The sequence below is a fragment of the Gymnodraco acuticeps genome, unplaced genomic scaffold, assembly GCF_902827175.1.
Source record: "Gymnodraco acuticeps unplaced genomic scaffold, fGymAcu1.1, whole genome shotgun sequence".
Lineage (NCBI taxonomy): Eukaryota > Metazoa > Chordata > Actinopteri > Perciformes > Bathydraconidae > Gymnodraco > Gymnodraco acuticeps.
In genome coordinates, this window is record NW_022992222.1 from 1,479,698 (window position 1) to 1,497,018 (window position 17,321).

A 17,321-nucleotide genomic window follows, 5' to 3' on the forward strand; every position below is an offset into this window, starting at 1 on the left:
CCTTCTCTGCATATTTATTTAATCAGTCTGGTGGGATACTATTTTGTTAAAATGCATTGTATCAGTTGAAATGATCCCAAACCAATAGTTTTTGTTGACAAGCTCTTTTAGCTCCGGACCATAGCTCCGGACCCATAATTTGCATTCCGACGTATAGTTTAAACACAAATAAATCACTCTTTTATCAGTTATGGTTAAACGTTGAAATATATTACTCAATCAATTAATACATATAATTGATGTGTTTATTCAGAATTGTTTTAAATATGTAAGTTACCAGTCACATTCAAATAATGTGGTTTCGTTTTTGATTGAGCTCCCACAGGTTCCTTTCAGTGTTTACTGAATTGTAATGTCCATTAAGTGAATGTTATTGACTAGGCACCTTTTGATTGTATATTGCTATTCTGGATAAATCAACGAGGTAGATAGCAATACAAACAAGCCTCTGATTATTTTTTAAATCACTTCAAACCCTGTCTGCAACGTTATTGTATTTAACCCAAGCATTTCTTTTTTATTACAGCATTTGAACGCATCAACAATATATGACGTTTTCAACCTTCAAATGTAGAAGAACCTTATTATACATCCATGAGAAGAACCCCTTTTACACTTTTTGCCCGTTTGCGGGTTCACTCCCTAAAACTGGGCAGTTTCATGAATAAGCCGACGTTGCTGTTATGTGGCTCCATTAGGCCATTATGACAGAACACGAAATGACAATGAGAGTTTTGGGACCATTATGAATATGAATTGTGTATATAACGCCATCTGCTGGTGGACTTTAATTATTACACCTGGCGCTCAGTTATGACGTTTTTTCACGTGTCTATTCCGGCATGGTGACCTCCTTGAGCAGTAAACACAGCCGAGCATAGGATAAATGAAGACGAATTGTTGGTGGTTCTACTGTAAATGCAGTAAGTGTCATTTCATCCAGGATTTAAGTTATAATCACTTTGATTTATAATTTATTATGCATTTGTAATTTATTTAACAACTACATATGTCATTTTTCTAGTGCCTCTGGGTGGGTGGCATCTCCAGACATATCCTTTCCTTGTGATTAATTGGTTTTGGTATAATCTGAAGTAATGGCTATGCAAATGTCCTTTGCTGGACTCATGTTGATGCACAGACTGGTGAGAATTAGCAGTCAAAGACAACTCAGTAGCAGATTCATACTGCATAAATGTAACAGGAGGCAAACAAGGACTTTTTCAACTGCCTTTGTAAATTGTAACGAGAACAAGGGAGACGACTCGGACCCCTCACCCCTGAGCTCCAACCTGACCTTCAGGCAAGCCTTATTGTCCAAAAGGCGATCCCTGTCCCCCCTGGAGAGGATCAGCAGCCTGATGCCCCAGGAAGCCATGAGCCCAGAGGTGATGCAGCTGAGGGACGAGCAGAACCAGGAAGACCCAGAAGAAGAAGCAAACATCCACACACAAGAGGAACATGAGGCTATCCCTAAAGAGGAGGACTCAGAGATCCATCATGCATCAGATGCAGCTATGGAGACAGACGAACAGGAGGAGGACAACGGTTTGATACGACCCACCCTCCCTGGGGAGAGCTTGCTGGTGTTCGGGGAGCTGCTGGTGGCCGAGTTTCGTAAGAAAAACAGGGTGGAGTTCAAAAAGATGTTTGGCCTTGAGGCGGGGGCACGTCTGAACAGCAACTGGGGGATGATCCTGCACGATGACATAGCCGGGCAGCCCGCGGGTCGCTTCCTGAAGACGGGCAGGGGGAGTCCCATCCTCATACGGAGGCCCAGTCTGGAGGATTATGTGCTGTATATGAAGAGGGGGCCTGCCATCGCCTACCCTAAGGTACACAACTAGCAGTCCTGAGTGTCTCAAGGTGGTATTGACCTTTTCTTCTTACAGGTTTGTCTCGTTCTCTCTCTTTCCCCAGGATGCAGCTACTATGATGATGATGATGGATGTCTCAGAAGGAGACTGCGTGTTGGAGTCAGGATCTGGGTCCGGGGCCATGTCTCTGTTCCTGTCCAGAGCAGGTCACCCATCATACTGTCTTTATCTCACTTCACAGGCAACATTTTCATGTCATCTAATTTAAGAGCTTGGGCTATTTTGCATTCATGTTTTTTCTTTTTAGACCAGTTTACCAACAAGTTTCATTGTGATATCTATCAGTTATCTTTACCCTTTTTACCCGTAGTGTTCGGCAACATTTTACAATACATATGTTTTTAGGGAAGTTTTCTCAAAATGTGTTGTTTCCTAAGGCAGATATCTCCAATTAAGTCCTGTTCTGGAAATGTGTGGGAATTAGAACATATCAAATGATAAAATGCCCATCACATTTTAAGTTAAGTTTCATGATGATATCTATTTGTGAAAAGAATGACCCTATTTACATGCACGTGTCTTACCTTTAAGTGACAGTTCACATCAGTATCAAAAGTAGATACTTTTCCTCTTACCTGCCATGTTACTAAATGTACAGCACAGAAGGAACAGAGCATGAGATATAAACACTAATGGCATCATCTTTGGCTGAAGTGTAACTTTAGATAGCTGATTAGATGTCAGTTTGTTCTGCACAGTGATACGTTAAGTAGGGGAAAGAAAATAGCTCCTATATAAAACTGCTCTCACCCAAGTCTGTGGATATTCTTGAGTAACCTGGTCATGATTTCTGGGAAGAGACATTTAAGTTACGTTTTTCAAATGTGTTTTTTTGGGCGCTTTGAGCACCACAAGCCAAGTGCCATATAGTTCCATTGTATTGGAGAGAAGGCAGACATCTCTATGGCGAATATCCTCAACACTCATCATTATTAATATTATATAGGAAAACTATTTGAGCAATTCCTGGAACACTGTGTGCTATATTGAACTGTAGCAGAATTGACCTTCCCCTGTTTGTTTCTGTTTCTCCCAGTGGGCGGTAAGGGCAGCGTGCTGAGCGTGGAGGTCAGGGAGGACCACCACAAGAGAGCGGTGCTGAACTACAACCGCTGGAGGACAGCATGGAGTCTGCGGCAAAGGGAGGAGTGGCCCGACAACGTCCAATTTCACAGAGCCGACCTCTGCACCGCCTCCTCGCTCATCGCCGGTCAGGGGTTCAATGCGGTCAGTGTACAGAAACACCTGATTATATGTACTAACACTCCTGGAATTAGACTTTGTGACACCTGCATTATGTGTGTTGCAGGTTGCCCTTGACATGGTCAGCCCTCAGCTGGTCCTACCTACTGTGATTCCACATCTGCACACTGGAGCTGTGTGTGCCGTCTACCTCGCCAAGTGTGTATCTCCAGTGTCTCACTCTCTCCTTTAAAACCAGACCTAAGATAGGGCAAAAGTGCATTGGCTTCTTTGTGTAAAAGAATAGTTTTGAACGTTTTTGAAAATATGTTGAATTGCTGTCTTTCTGAGAGTTGGATGAGAAGATTGATAACACGGGATATAGTAGTTAATATATGGCTGAAGATATAGAGTTACAGCCACCATGGGGTTATATTAGCTTAGCACAAAGACTGGAAAAGGCTTGTATGAGTCTGTCCAAAGGTAGCATAACCAGCCAGCTTCTGTAAACTGCCCTACCTAACATTTTAAATCTCATACATTTCCTTTAAGTGTAAAACTGCCAAGTTTTGGTCTCAACTGGAAGCCGTTAACAATAACATATTGTTAAATGTTTTATATATTTTGTAAAAATATGCAATTACCCATCCACAATATGTCGTTTTTACACTCTTTACTACAAATAAAACAAAATATAAGCTGTTTACTAGTGCGATGTAGACGACAGAGCCAGGCTAGCTGTTTCCACCTGTTTTAAGTCTTTGTGCTAAGCTAAGCTAGCTAGCTGCTGAATATGGATGTATATTTTCCTCTCAGAAATGAGAATGTTGTTTGTTCTCTTCGAACTCTACAAGAATAGCAAAAAAAATACAGTTTGACAACCTATTTAAAGTAAGATGTGTCTTGATTTAAGTTACATTCAATTTGACATGATTCAAGGCCGAATGAAAAGGAGATTTGCAATAATTTGATTAGTGACACGACAGTGAAACCCAACCTGAACCTTTCATGATGGTCTCCCAATCATTGACGTTCCCTCCCTGTACCTCAGCATCACTCAGGTCATCGACCTGCTGGAGGGGCTGCGGTGTTTGGCGCTCCCTCTGCTCTGTGAACGCATCATTGAGGTCCCGATCCGAGAATGGCTGGTGGCTCCGGCCCTGCAGAAAGACGGGAAGTACTGTGTAAGGAAGGCCCCGGTCCCGGAGGGAGAGCAGAGGGAGGAGACAGAAACAGGTTTGTATAATATGACACAAAGATCAATGTGCTCGTCATAAAGGATCATCTTTTCCAGCCTTTCTTTACTGATATATTTCAGAGGAGACGATCACAGAGGAACCAGCAGCCTTTGGGAGTGTTCCTTACATTGCCCGGCCTCATCCTGAACAGATGAGCCACACAGGTACAGATAGTGACTCACATTTCTAGTCTGAGTCCAAGTTTGATTTTATAAATAAATTCTCAATGTCTTTTTTATTTGTAGCTTTCCTGGTGAAACTGAGGAAGTGTGAGCGGTAGCCTGTAAGGAACCTCAGGCAAAACGTCCTTACACATCAACCAAATTGTAACTGTACATAATTAAAAATAAATGTTTTTTAATGTAATTGGCTGTGTGTATGTGGAACATCATTATGCACTGTGAAAAAAAAGGTGACTGACTGCCTCTATGTAGAGATGGATGAAATACTCACTGAAGTAAGAGTAATATTTCCACATTACGGAAATATTCCGTTACAAGGATATGTCCCGCATTTAAAATGGTACTTGGCAATAAAATAAATGTAAGGACCAAATCTTAAAGTACTCATGATCCAAAGTGGCCATTTTTGGAGTATCTTGTTTCACTGGATTATAATCAGTGTTGCATTCATGTGCACATCATTATTAATTTGCAGCTGGTAAAGGATTATATCATATTATAGTTTAATTATATTTGTATTATTAATATTAACCTACAAAAGTAACTATTCTCATCAGTGAAAAGGACAAAAAATAGTGGAGTAGAAATGTGGAGTAGCCTAAAATGGAAATAAATGGATATAGTAAAGCAGATTTACTTCAAAAATGTAGTTAAGTAAAATAAATATACTTAATTACTTTCCACCACTTCATGAAAGTACAAAGGGATTAGCATCAATCTACATAAATAACAAAAGGTAAAAGTACTAATTTTGCACAATGGCCCATTTTAGAATAGAATAGATCATAAATCACTTTTAAATGGAAAGAGGAGCTTCTTATTACTATATATACACAGGCGGGTAGCTTGGGAATTCCACCAAGGGATCAACAAAGATGATCTAACTCATAACAATATATTATACAATGTTTATTTTTTTTCTAAATTAATCTGATCCTACAAAATGGCTAGTTTTTAAAACGTGTAGTGGAGTATAAAGTACCTTTGAATTGTTGAGGAAAAACAACCTTTAAAATGGTAATTCGCCACGGAGCTCACCACTAGTAAAAAGCTTTGTTTCTAAAAAAAATGTTATAAGAGACGTTGATGTTGAACATTAGAGCATAAAATAACTTTGTAATAAAGACTCAGAAAATATCAAATTGAAGCCTTTATTGAGAACTCAAGAGGCAGTGTTGGGTTATTGAACAGGCACACAACAATAGTAAAAACACAGCCGGCAGAATCCCAGAATGCAGTGGCTAACTTTGATCCTAAATGTCACTTATTTTCCTTTTGCCAATTCCTTCTGTGTATAAACAAGTGGTGGTCAAAAACAATCCCAAAGTGCTTTAGTACATAAATAAATAAATAAAGAGCTCAGTGACAAATATTTACAATACATCAGTGTTTTTGAATGTTTCCATGAGTGTGACCATGGGATGACATCAGCTCCTTTCTTTCTTTCACTTCACAAAGTGTTTGCATTCAAAGAGAAACACAAACTAGAGGCACACTTGGTATTTAGACCTTTACTTCATTGTTAAAGTATTATTGAGGAGAGACAACAACACACAGAAGCGCAGGCTCAGCATGCTGAGGCTCCGAGGCTCTACTCCTCACTGATCCAGTCCATGGAGGTGTCGTTGGTGGAAGACTCAACTCCTAATAGAGAGAAGGAAGGAAATGAAACAAAATCAACCTCAAATTGTATTAGAAGGAGTCAATATTAAAGCAATATAACATGGTATATACCAGCGACGTGCCGTCAGGGGAGGCAGAGCCTCACCTGACATACTCCAATGGAACGGAAAAACAACTAAAGAAAAACGAAATAGTAATAATAATAACATGTCTCCACTGATCTGTGTTGTAAATGTGATTTATGTATGATTCCAATCGCTTTTTATAGTCAAAATCAGCAAATTTGATGAGCTCCGCTACAACTACGGGTAGCGATGAGAAGTGAGGCAAGGACGAGCTCTGCCTCTCGTAAGCCCACAGTAACTGGCTGGAGCGCGGGCACTAATTTAACGCGGGCACTTATTTTGTGAGCGCGCTCAAGCCAGTTACTGTGGGGTGAGGTGAGGCACAGATGAGATCTGCCTCACCTTAGAATGCGTCACCCCACAGAAACTGCCTGGAAAGCGGGCCCTAAGCGCATGCCTGCACCATCTCACTGTATGTCACCAATGTAATGTTTGTAGATCCCTTTATTACATTTATCCTCGCCATCCATAGTCTCTAAATAACTTATTTCACGTATATATGATATTTAGGCTCGCCGTACAACGGCAATGAAAAAAGCACCAGGGGAGGCAGCCATAACCTCTGCCGCACTGAAGGGGGCGCACGTGAGCCCACAGGTTCTTGTTGCTACTGTTATTCTACGCAGAGACGGTAGACCAGACGCAAACAACAAACTAGACTTTTGAAACGAGAGGAAGATAAGGAGGACTTTTACAAAAAAGTAATAGAGATTGTTGTCCAGAAGGATAGCATGGACTTCATCTTCAAGTCAAGGTAAGACCACCATTGTAATGCAAATGGTATCTTACTAAGAAAGAACAATCCAATATTTAAATTGTGGGTAGGTCTATCCTTTTGTTGAACGGTCTGTTTAAAATGAATTGAAACATCAGACTAAAAAAGCTTTTGAAAATAACCGAATATTTCGATTAAGGTTGTAGAGGAAACTTCTGTGTAGCATGCAGTGGAGTCACCGACTCAGGAAGGAGACACGGGAAGAGTCGGAGCTTTGATGTCAAACCACTGTGATTTATTTGGAGTTGGTACCAGAGTATTCACATCACAAATCCAAGAGTCAGAGGTTCTGACTCCACGGTAGAGTTGCCACGTCAATTCTGGAGAGCCTCTCTCTTGCCAGCCCATCTAACTGGTTTCGCAGAGAGTAAACAACATATTTGAGGAGATAGCCTAAACAGTGTGGGAACACAGAGCTACTTGCCTCGGACACTTATGACCTCGAAGATTTTACCTTGGAGTCCACAAATACAGAGAAGGAAGTGTCCCAGTGTACCCACAACACAGACCATCTGTATCCCAGTATTGACCGGTCACAGAATGGGAACAATAACATTATTGGCTAAGCCGCCTGTGTCCTTAAAGAAGGTAAACAGACATCGAGGTTTGTCCTGTATGTTACTAATTGGCGTCTTATGATAATTATTTCCACAACAAAGGTCAAAATATAATATTTGTAAATCTGACTCTGAAAGAGTCAGTGCCTCACCAGCCATGAACCTCACCGCACGTCACTGGTATATACAGTGCGTACTAAATCACCATCTTTCCCAGTTTGACTTTCTCCAGCTCGCTCACATTTCATTTGTCAGGGGTGAAAAGTTTAAATAATATGATTTATAGGTTTATAGTTGGTTTAGGTTTTCCACATCTGATAAAGAGCCGCGTACAGACGATTCTCTACATCTCACCAGTCGGTTCTTATTTAAATGAAGACTTTATTCTATATTTTGACTTTTCTGTTGCAATATCATGAGTTAATTCTTATTAACTTACTTCTTTTCAGAGACCACTTAGATTTGCACAAAGTTTTAAACATGAGAAAAATCATTGATGAAACATGTATGAGCTACTTAATACATTATTTAAAAACACACGTATGTATTACCTTAGAACTATGAAGTGCCACATGCATGTGTAAAGTTGTTTCTTCCCAAAATTAGAGAGACACGAGCAGACGGATGAGAAGTCACCTGTGTTGACTCACCAGGAATAACTAGTTGTAGTATGATCTACACAAAATGTGTGCCCCTCCAAAGCCCTCGCGCAAACCGAAATTTGTGAGTTATTATACCAGTAATCTCTTTTTTACATTCTTAAACGATTCATTTGAGAAATTGTAAGTTTACTCGTCTAGATATGCAATACACAAGCTCCATTAAATAAATCATTTCTAAACCCTAGAAAATTACATATAAAATCAGCAATTATTTTTAATGTGCAATTATTTTGGGAGAAAACTCTTACATTTGAGAATGTTCCCGAGATCCTTAGCTTTAGTTTAACTTATCATTTCGCTTTTTGGGAAAATAAATACCTACTGGGAACCTCCTCCGCACAGCAGCAGAAGGAATGCTGCGCCTGGACCTTGGTCTCCATCGCCTTCCTGCGAGAGCCGGCCGCCCTGGGGGGGGGTGATCTCCAGACTCAGAGCCGTGGTGAATGGGTGTGGTAAGGCGGGCTTTGGGGACTGTGCAGAAGACGCTCTGAAAGGAGAAGAGGCTCCTGAGCCTGGATCTAACCTGGCGCTGCGGTCACAGAGGGCACAGGAGAACGGGGAGGAGGAGGGCCCGCGGGGGATCCGGGTCAGGCCTCGGTCCCCGTACTGCCGCTGGGCCCCGCTGTGGTGCTCTGACCGCTCGCGCTTCCACACACAGTGAGCGGACACGATGGCCATCACCTGAAGGACAAAGATGGGGAGACACAAAAACATAAATACAGCTCCATCAGAAAAAACTGAGATTGAGCTTCTGGCTTTAAACCAAAGCTATAAAAATTGCACTGTACAGCAAAAACAAGACCCTTAAAAGATTCCCGGAGAAAGCCCATCTATCACTCTCCTCAGGCAATTACACTGGTGTACCTCTTCGCAGCAGCGCCTGCTGACGGCAGCTCTGTACTCCACGCGAGCCCACAGCTTGTCTCGCTGCTTGAGGAAGCGAGGAAACTGCTTCCTCCAGTTCTTGCCCAGCGCCCATGGAAAAATCTCATATTTACTCTCCTCTTCATCCTCCTCCATGGTGTTGGCAAGATACCTAGACAAGGAGCACATGAGCGTGTTCACTTTTCTATGAGAATAACAAGATAAAAAAACTAATTGTGTTGGTTTTTCTTTTGAAACTTACAGTGCAATGAAAAAGTTCTTCCTGGTGTATTCAGGAATGGTAAAGTGAGCCCGTTTGAAGTACACGAATGTCATGGCTAGAAGGTACTGAGGAATTAGGGAGAAAAGTTGTAGGCAGTTCATTGTAAGCCTCTTAAAGCTACAGATATTTTGTCACTTTTACAAAAAGAAATTTACATGAGAATGTACCTTGTCAGACATTTTACAGCAACAGTCCATACACAGAAAGTCATTGATCACGTTGTCATCTGTACAAAAAAATCATAATCTTTTTAATATAAAAAGTGAAAAAATTGAAAATGGAGGGAAGGAAACAAAAAACAATACGAAATGCCTACAATTCTTAATTATTTCCAGTTTAAAAGTAAAACACTGAATTAATAATATATGTTTTTTATTTGGGCTGCTAATTTACCAAGAAGTCTAAAAAAAGAGGCCATTTCCTGCCGTTGGATGACAATAGTTGGGGGTTCGACCATTTTGGCATCCCGCCGCTGGCTGGGCTGGCTTTTCCCCGGCGGGCCCTGGCCGCCATGGTCGTTGGTTCTTTTGAGACGGAGTCCTCTTCTGATTTGGAGAGGGTTTGTGCTGCTGGGTTTGACTCCGACAGTTACTGATGGAGTAGCCTGGCACCAATGGCTTGTGTGCTTCATCATGTTTTAGTTCAGATCATCTGTGGTATGGTGTGTTCTGACAGGTACAAGGGGGAAATTAACAGTTTTTATCTAAGTTGTTCTTAGATAAAAACCAAAAAAAAGTTTCTTCTATCTGTTAAACAGTAACGTTTTAAAATGGTTTCTTTATTTTAATAAGTATATATATTGTTCCTGCTTGTTGTCTTTTGCAGTCATTACAGACTACACCTGAACATATCCACCCTTTAACATAATTGTAACATGTGTGACATTGTTTAACCTTTAATGTTTGTCATTTTATTTGCTTACTCTATGATATGTTTTATGTATTAGGTACAGTGGTAGAAAGTACATTTCTTCAAGTCCTGTAATAAAGTACACATTTTGTGTACTTTTACCAAAGTATTATCAGTTTATGGTACTTTATCTTTGAAGCAAATGTTGTAACTTTTACTCCACTACATTTGTTTGACAGATATATTTACCACTTACTTTATAAATTCAGATTTTGATAAGCAATGTATATAAAACTTTCAAAATATGATTATTTGGTATAGATTAAAGCATCCAACATCACAGTATATTTAAGTAACTAGCCATGAGTGGGTTAACAGAAAATCTAGTATTTATTTGGCTGCTTTTGATTTAAAATATAAAAATATTATATATTGTATTTTTCCTGCCAGGAGTACTTTTACTCGTAATACTTTAAGTACATGTTCCTAATTTAACTTACATAATTTCACTTAAATAAGACTCTTGATGCAGTACTTTTACTTTAAATGTAGTATTTTTAAAGTGTGATATTAGTACTTTCACTCAAGTAAAGATTCAAGAGTACTTTTCCCACCATTGATTATTACGTAGGTTTAACCAAGATCCCGAGGTTCACCCCATACATATCAAGTTAGCTGTCAGCCACCTAGCAAAAAAGCTAACCATTTCCAGCTTGAAGGAAGCTAATTCAAACTTTAGCTCGTGTTAAACTTTATTTCTGAACTTTCTCTGGGGAAATAACCTTGGTAAAGACAGTCTCAATGTTAAACACACCATTTAAAATGTCCTAATCAAAGTCCTTACCTTCGCGGTTATTGCTTTTGGAGTCAGTGAATGGAGCAGAGTTTAGTAATAAACTTATGTCAGCTTGACTTGAAAACTAATCAAAAGTCGACGGATTTCAGTGTTAACAACAGTGTGAGTGACACAACGGGGCAGAGCAGAGTAGCGCCAAGAGATCATATCCCTGAGAACAGGAGAATATGCTAACAACGTTAAAAAGCTAAACTGAGAAATAAATTGGTCCTCAGTTGTCAAAGGGACCAGAGAGGATGATAGTTTGGTAACGCGCTTCAGGATGCGCGCCAATCGTTCAGCAGGACACCTGCACGCGGAGACGTGATAACCAATCATGTAGCTCTCCTTCTTCTTCTACGTAAAATTAATGGCGAAACTACCTCAACCATAAACCAGCTTAAAATGAATGAACATGAAACAAAATGCAGGAATGAGATAAAGACACAAATCAGATGAAGATAACACTAAAATAACAAACTAATATAATTTGCAATATTTGTGTATTGAAAAACGCAGTATTTATCTTTCTCTAATTTAATTGTTAATCATTCAGATTAATTAATAGTTGACACTTGGTTGGATTAGTTTGTTCTATATTTTATCATATTTGTTTCATATTTCAGTAAATGATATATTACTGCACAGAATGAAGAGACAGAGAGGCCATGGAATTGTAAGGATTTGAATGTATGTTTAATGAGCATATATTGATAGAAGTTAGCAGCCTCTGCAAATGGAGAAAGCACATTTGTATTGTTATCCTTAAACGAAAATGCATTTCATGGTGAGAAAGAACCAAAATGTAGACAATGAAACATATTTTATTAGTTTCATATTCTTAATAATTGTTCCTTTTTTTCCTGTTCATTTGTGTGACAGGATTTAAAAATAAAAAGGCCCAAAAGGAAATGTTACTATATGTTTTCATTTCTTCATTTTAGTAGCTTCTACAGATTACTTGCTGTTTTGGTGAACACATGCTAGATATATAAATTAAAAGCAAACCAACACATCACCAAATGTATTTAGATATATTGTCAAATACAACATCAGTGATGTGTTTTTCTAAATCATAACGGTTTTCTGCATATCACTGAAATTGAAAATAAACTCTTTCACATTTATTTTGGCATGGTCCTAGAACTAAAGAGGGAGATATTGTTTTGCAGGCTATAAAAAGCCACCTGAAGCCAGCTCTAATTAAGCAAATGAGCTTATAGTCTTACCAGTAGGTGAGTTTTACATGCTATAACGTGACATATGCGCATGCTGAGGAGTTCACAGAAAGCCCCACTAATCCGTTCAGCTGTGTGTCCTTTGTAAGACAGAGAAGGATGAGTTTCAGAGCACGCTTCATGGATTTTTTTATAAAAATGGCCATCGAGCTCTGGATTTATTTTGCCTATTTGACAGGTGGGAGAGATTTGTAAAATGGAAGTATCAATATTTATTTTTTGTAGCATCCTAGTGGAGAGGGATCTTGTCGGACTTGACAACCTCAGCCATCTGAAAATGTCAGATACAGCAGGTGGCTAAGTACCTTGGCTATTATTTGCATCATTCACTTCAGTGCGGAGTTGGTGTTTCATCAAACGCACAAAAATCGGCTGGTATTTGAAGATATCCAAAATGGGCTGCTCACCATCCAAAGGCAACCATTTTGGGGTTCTGGGTCCCATGAGGAAGGGCAGAATGCTCCCCCCTGCACCTCAAGAAGGCCCCAGAGATTCCCACTTTGATGATGCAGAGAAGCGTTATTCAACTGGTTCAACAGATGTGGATACAAAGGAGAGAAAGGCAGCTGGACAAACCCAGGTACTTCAGAAAGAAGCTCGTATAACACCACAAAAAAAGAGATATGTGACAGAGCCAGCCCCTGAAGCAGTAAACATGGATAAAGCGGGGAGTCAAGGAATGGACAACAACACAGTTTCACAGAAAAAGGACAAAAATGTTGACAAGCAGGATGCAGCAGAAAAAAAGCCTGCCAGGAAACAAAAGAAAAATACCAGAGGTGTTAAGGGGCTTAAAAAGAAAGACAAGGAAAAACCACCTACAGAACAGAAAGTGGACTTCCCAGAACCTTTGGTAAAAGCTCATCAAGCTGCTTATGCCTTTTTAAATCCTAGCATAAACAAATATGATATTCTACTAGGACTTTTGGAAGAAGCAACCCAAACTCAGGTTTCTGTGCAGACTATGGTTGCTTTTATGGCTCTACGCTACGAGGAAATAATTCAGGGTCTTGAGGAGATGGCAGATGAGGGAGAACACGTTTTTAAAGAGAATGGAGAGCATCTTTCTTGGCCAAGTCAAATTAAAAACCTGTCATCGTCCCCACCTTCAAAGTCTGGTTCTGCTAATATTGAGCCCCCACCGGATTTGTTGCAGCAGCTGCTTCAGTACACCACACAGAGAATGCAAAATGTAAGCCAGACTGTTGGCAGTATTGGGGAGTCTGCTTTGGAGGAGGCAGTGGAATATTTTGCATCTGTCTCAGAGCTTTTAGAGGAGAAACTAAAAGTTAAACGTACAATAGAGACCAGGCTAATGCGAGTCTTGTCTCGTATTGAAATGGCCTCTCTGCGCAAGCCTGGGCCAGAGGATTCTGCTCTCTTTAGCGAGGACAGTGGTATTGGGGCTGAGAGTGAATCCCTTGCTGGATCTGAAAGACGCCTTAGACGAGAGAGTTGTGCGTCATCTGGGACAAATAGAATGACTCCTGTCAGCCCAATGGAATACAGCTCCATGAACAGTAGGCAAGAAGCATCCAGGCAAAAGATTGGAAGTCAAATAAGTCCAAGTGTTTCCCTCACATCACTTAACTCACTGGGTTCAGCTTGTACCATAATGGCTAATAACAAAAGAGACTCATTGCTAGGTTCAGTCTCCTTAGATTTTGGAGAGGATGACGACAATGATGATGATCATGATGATGATGATGATGATGAACAGATAGGTAGCTGCATGGTAGATGTAGCGTTTAGAAAGCGATCAAATTCTTCACCTTTAAACCGGGAACAGCTACAACCACGCCGTCTACCCCCAAAGCGAATAGAGAATCCTCAAAATGTCGAAATGACTCTAAGAATGAAAAATGCTATAAGTGGTAGGATACAATTTGTCCCATCGCAGAATGCTGGAGCCAAAACCAAGGTAGTTGGCAGCCCAAAAACCAGTAGACGCCAGTGGACGGACGAAGAAAGGTCTCCGAGGAGGCCTCAAACCACAGCACCTACTCGGAAGGCAGCGGTAAAAAAGACCCCTGTGTCTAAAGAGCGACGTTCCCAATCAGAAGAATCCTTACGGAGCAAAGCGGAAGATCCTACTCTGCTTGAACTAGAAAGGACACAGAAGGATTTAGATCAGAGGTTGCAAAGAATGGGTAAAAGCAAGCCAGGAGGACACATGAAGACTGCCCCACCGAAACAAAATCAAGGAACCTCACCAGCACAATCTCCAGCAAAAAATCGCAAACATCCCTCACTACAAAAGAACAGCAATTCCAAACTAATTGATGACAAAGCAGTCCTTACAAGGCGCAACAGTAGAAAACTGGAGGCAGCAAGTGTGGTGGAAGATGATAAACTGAAGGACAAGAAAACATCTAAGGGTCCTATAAAAGCCACCCCACCCCCTAGCCCTCCTGCATCACCACGGCCACCTTCAGGCCTCTACAGAGGCAGGAAGTCAGTGAAAAGACTGATTGATACCTTCAGTCAAGGAATAGAGGATCTAGAAGTTCCTAAAAGTCTTGGGCCTCTCATAGGAGTAAGGAAGTGTGGCGTTCCTGTGTTGCCAGGTTTAGGGAATGTAGAAGCCGTGCTGAGCACCGGAATAACCAGCTGTAGACCTGATTCCAGGTCATTTGAGAAAAACAATTATTTAGATCTAGATAGCCTTCCTCCACCTCCACTGGAAGTATTAATGGACAATTCCTTTGAACATGCCCAGAGTCTTTCATCTTGTGTATCAGATGAATGCGCTACAAAAGTCGGAAAGTCACCTCTATTAAAAAGGGTTCCAGTATCACAACGACTGAGGGCCTCTGTTCAGTCAGTGCTGCCAAGTAAAGGAGGCCTTCCACAAACTTCCAAGGTAATTTCAGTTGATAGACCAGATCAACCCGATGCATCTACTTTGTCAAAGTTAAGCCAGCCAGATGTCCAAATGGAAGCAGACCCGGGAAAGGAAAATGATTCCTTGTACCAGCAAGAGAGGAAGATCGTACACCTAAGAAACTCTTCAGACTCAAAAGGATTGTCAAAAAATGATGTAGCAACAAACCTATCTTCCAGTCAAGAAGAAACAGCCGACATACAAGATGGAGGCAACCTTTCAGTGCCTGAATCTAACACTACAGTGCCTCCTTACACCGTGGTAAGGAACCAACAACCAGCAACACCACCCTTGTCTAGGGGGCGAATGTTACCCTCCACACCTTCTGCAACAAGCAGTGTACATCGAAGACTTCCCAGTCCCCATAACATCAAAAGACAACCTACTCCACCTTCTTCAGCAAGCCCACCTGTAAACAAGAAACTCTATACACCACCATCATCACAGGGAAGACTTTCCAGCCCACCTGTAACAAAGCAGAATTTTTTTAAATCAAATTCATCCTCCTCCTACCCTTTCAAAGCACCTTCTCCACCAGCTTCGCCAAAAGTACAAAGATGGTCAAGGGAGAACAGCAGTGAAGATTTAACTAGTAGTCGGATGCTCAGTAATGCACGTTCAGTCTTCGGCCCTTCATCCCCATCCCTGTTTGAGGCCCAGCCTTGTCCAGTTCCTCATCCCCCTCAAGCGTGGACCTCTACAAGGGTTTCTTTTCTCTCACGTTCTTTTGAGAATCGTGGGAGGTTTCCTGTGTCTGCTCAAGGACCTCGATCCTTTATCCGACGTAGCCATTCGGACCGAAGGCCAAGTCTGAATCAGCCACCAAGATCCCCAGGCATCTCGGTGGCTGAGACTTGTGGGAGTGAGCCATCATTAAACTCACAGGGGTAAGTGTTTATGTTTATATGTTACACTTCCTAAATCCTTAAATATAACTTCTCATTAAATCTTTTGTAGTGGTTTTATTTTACTTTTTGTATGGTAAAGTGTTGATTTCACTAGCTCACTGTTACATTGCTGAGTTACCTCAAACATTTCTGATGTACAGAGTTCACATGTAATTGTAATGACTACATGAACTTTTGATGCCGATCAAGGGGCTGGTGGAAGTTATCTTTAGCTTTATGCACATAATATATGAAGAGTACATTGGACAGTTTCGCTGTACTTGATTTAGACAGAAGTATGACATGCTCTTCAAATGTAAAGACTATACAACAAGGATAAAAGAGATATGTCCCTGTATTTCATTCTTTACACTACTGATTGCAGTTTCCATGTCTGTCAATAATGCATTATTGTACATTTTGAGTATATCAAGAACGATTTTGTCAACAAAATGTATAAAAGCGGAAGCGTCTTATTTTAAGGAGATCCAGCAGTGTCTCATTTTAATGAGTTTCACACCACCTTACATAACACAGTGACTCACTGACTTCAGGCATTTCACAAGCTAATCCCAGTCATGCACCCTTTCTGTTTATAAGTGACATAAACTCACCTTGGCCACCTCCCTAAATGCTATTGACAACATTCTCCATTAATTTTTATAGGCTGGACGATGAACCAACCAGATATGAAGAACAATGGGGGAGCCAATCAAACCTAAGAACTACACTACGCTCTGCATCACACCCGGACCTGTGTGTTGTTGGACAGGCCTTGCACATAGATTAAAGGAGCCAGTGGGATTATGGATTAGTAGGTTTAACCAGGGATTTAAGAAGACGCTGTTTACGCCACTGCAGAGAGGAATAGCTCATTCTATCCACACCTAACACTTATATCTAGTGTAGTGAAAAGGTGTGCATCTTTGCATGCATTCATGTGCACTCTGCACATAATTATGCTCTTGGACTGTGAATCATATGTATTAAGAGAGGAAAACGTTTTATAAAGAACTGCATGTTTACATTATTTGGAACTATTTTAACTGGCTTCATTATAAATAAAGCTTTGGCATTTAGATATTACTAAATCAAAACAGCAGTGGCATTTATAAGAAAGATCACACGATTGATGAATCATTCGTTCAGTAAGTAATTTGTCTCTGTGGTCATATACTACGCGGCAAGCAATAAATAAGGCCACCCTCAACCAGTATTTCAATATGTGTTTTTAACCATATTTATTTTTCATGTTGAATT

The 17,321-nt window shown here is 40.5% G+C and overlaps 3 protein-coding genes across 3 annotated transcripts; 2 read left to right on the forward strand and 1 right to left on the reverse strand.

The window, feature by feature from the left end:
• The first annotated feature begins 825 nt into the window (after positions 1-825).
• trmt61b (tRNA methyltransferase 61B) lies at positions 826-4,663 on the forward strand. Its single transcript, XM_034205997.1, has 8 exons — positions 826-923; positions 1,025-1,835; positions 1,921-2,023; positions 2,914-3,104; positions 3,187-3,278; positions 4,111-4,295; positions 4,378-4,461; positions 4,543-4,663. The coding sequence occupies exons 2-8, from the start codon at positions 1,098-1,100 to the stop codon at positions 4,575-4,577; spliced, it is 1,428 nt and encodes a 475-aa protein (XP_034061888.1). The 5' UTR covers positions 826-923; positions 1,025-1,097; the 3' UTR covers positions 4,578-4,663.
• Positions 4,664-5,711: 1,048 nt separating this feature from the next.
• Positions 5,712-11,326, reverse strand: spdya (speedy/RINGO cell cycle regulator family member A). Its single transcript, XM_034206001.1, is given in 8 exon segments — positions 5,712-6,123; positions 8,544-8,634; positions 8,636-8,902; positions 9,086-9,257; positions 9,348-9,433; positions 9,536-9,594; positions 9,762-10,036; positions 11,062-11,326. Coding segments are annotated over 7 exon segments (969 nt in total). The 5' UTR covers positions 10,003-10,036; positions 11,062-11,326; the 3' UTR covers positions 5,712-6,070.
• Positions 11,327-12,684: 1,358 nt separating this feature from the next.
• On the forward strand, positions 12,685-16,851 carry pcare1 (photoreceptor cilium actin regulator 1). Its single transcript, XM_034205978.1, has 2 exons — positions 12,685-16,061; positions 16,728-16,851. The coding sequence occupies exons 1-2, from the start codon at positions 12,685-12,687 to the stop codon at positions 16,849-16,851; spliced, it is 3,501 nt and encodes a 1,166-aa protein (XP_034061869.1).
• The last annotated feature ends 470 nt before the right edge of the window (positions 16,852-17,321 follow it).

Bases quoted from the DNA above. Each gene is read 5' to 3' on its own strand.
- pcare1 (XM_034205978.1), top strand. From the start codon at position 12,685: ATGGGCTGCTCACCATCCAAAGGCAACCATTTTGGGGTTCTGGGTCCC. The intron at 16,062-16,727 runs GTAAGTGTTTAT...TAATTTTTATAG, and splicing joins CCATCATTAAACTCACAGGG to GCTGGACGATGAACCAACCA.
- trmt61b (XM_034205997.1), top strand. From the start codon at position 1,098: ATGGCTATGCAAATGTCCTTTGCTGGACTCATGTTGATGCACAGACTG. The intron at 3,105-3,186 runs GTCAGTGTACAG...TGTGTGTTGCAG, and splicing joins CCGGTCAGGGGTTCAATGCG to GTTGCCCTTGACATGGTCAG. The intron at 4,462-4,542 runs GTACAGATAGTG...TTTTATTTGTAG, and splicing joins TGAACAGATGAGCCACACAG to CTTTCCTGGTGAAACTGAGG.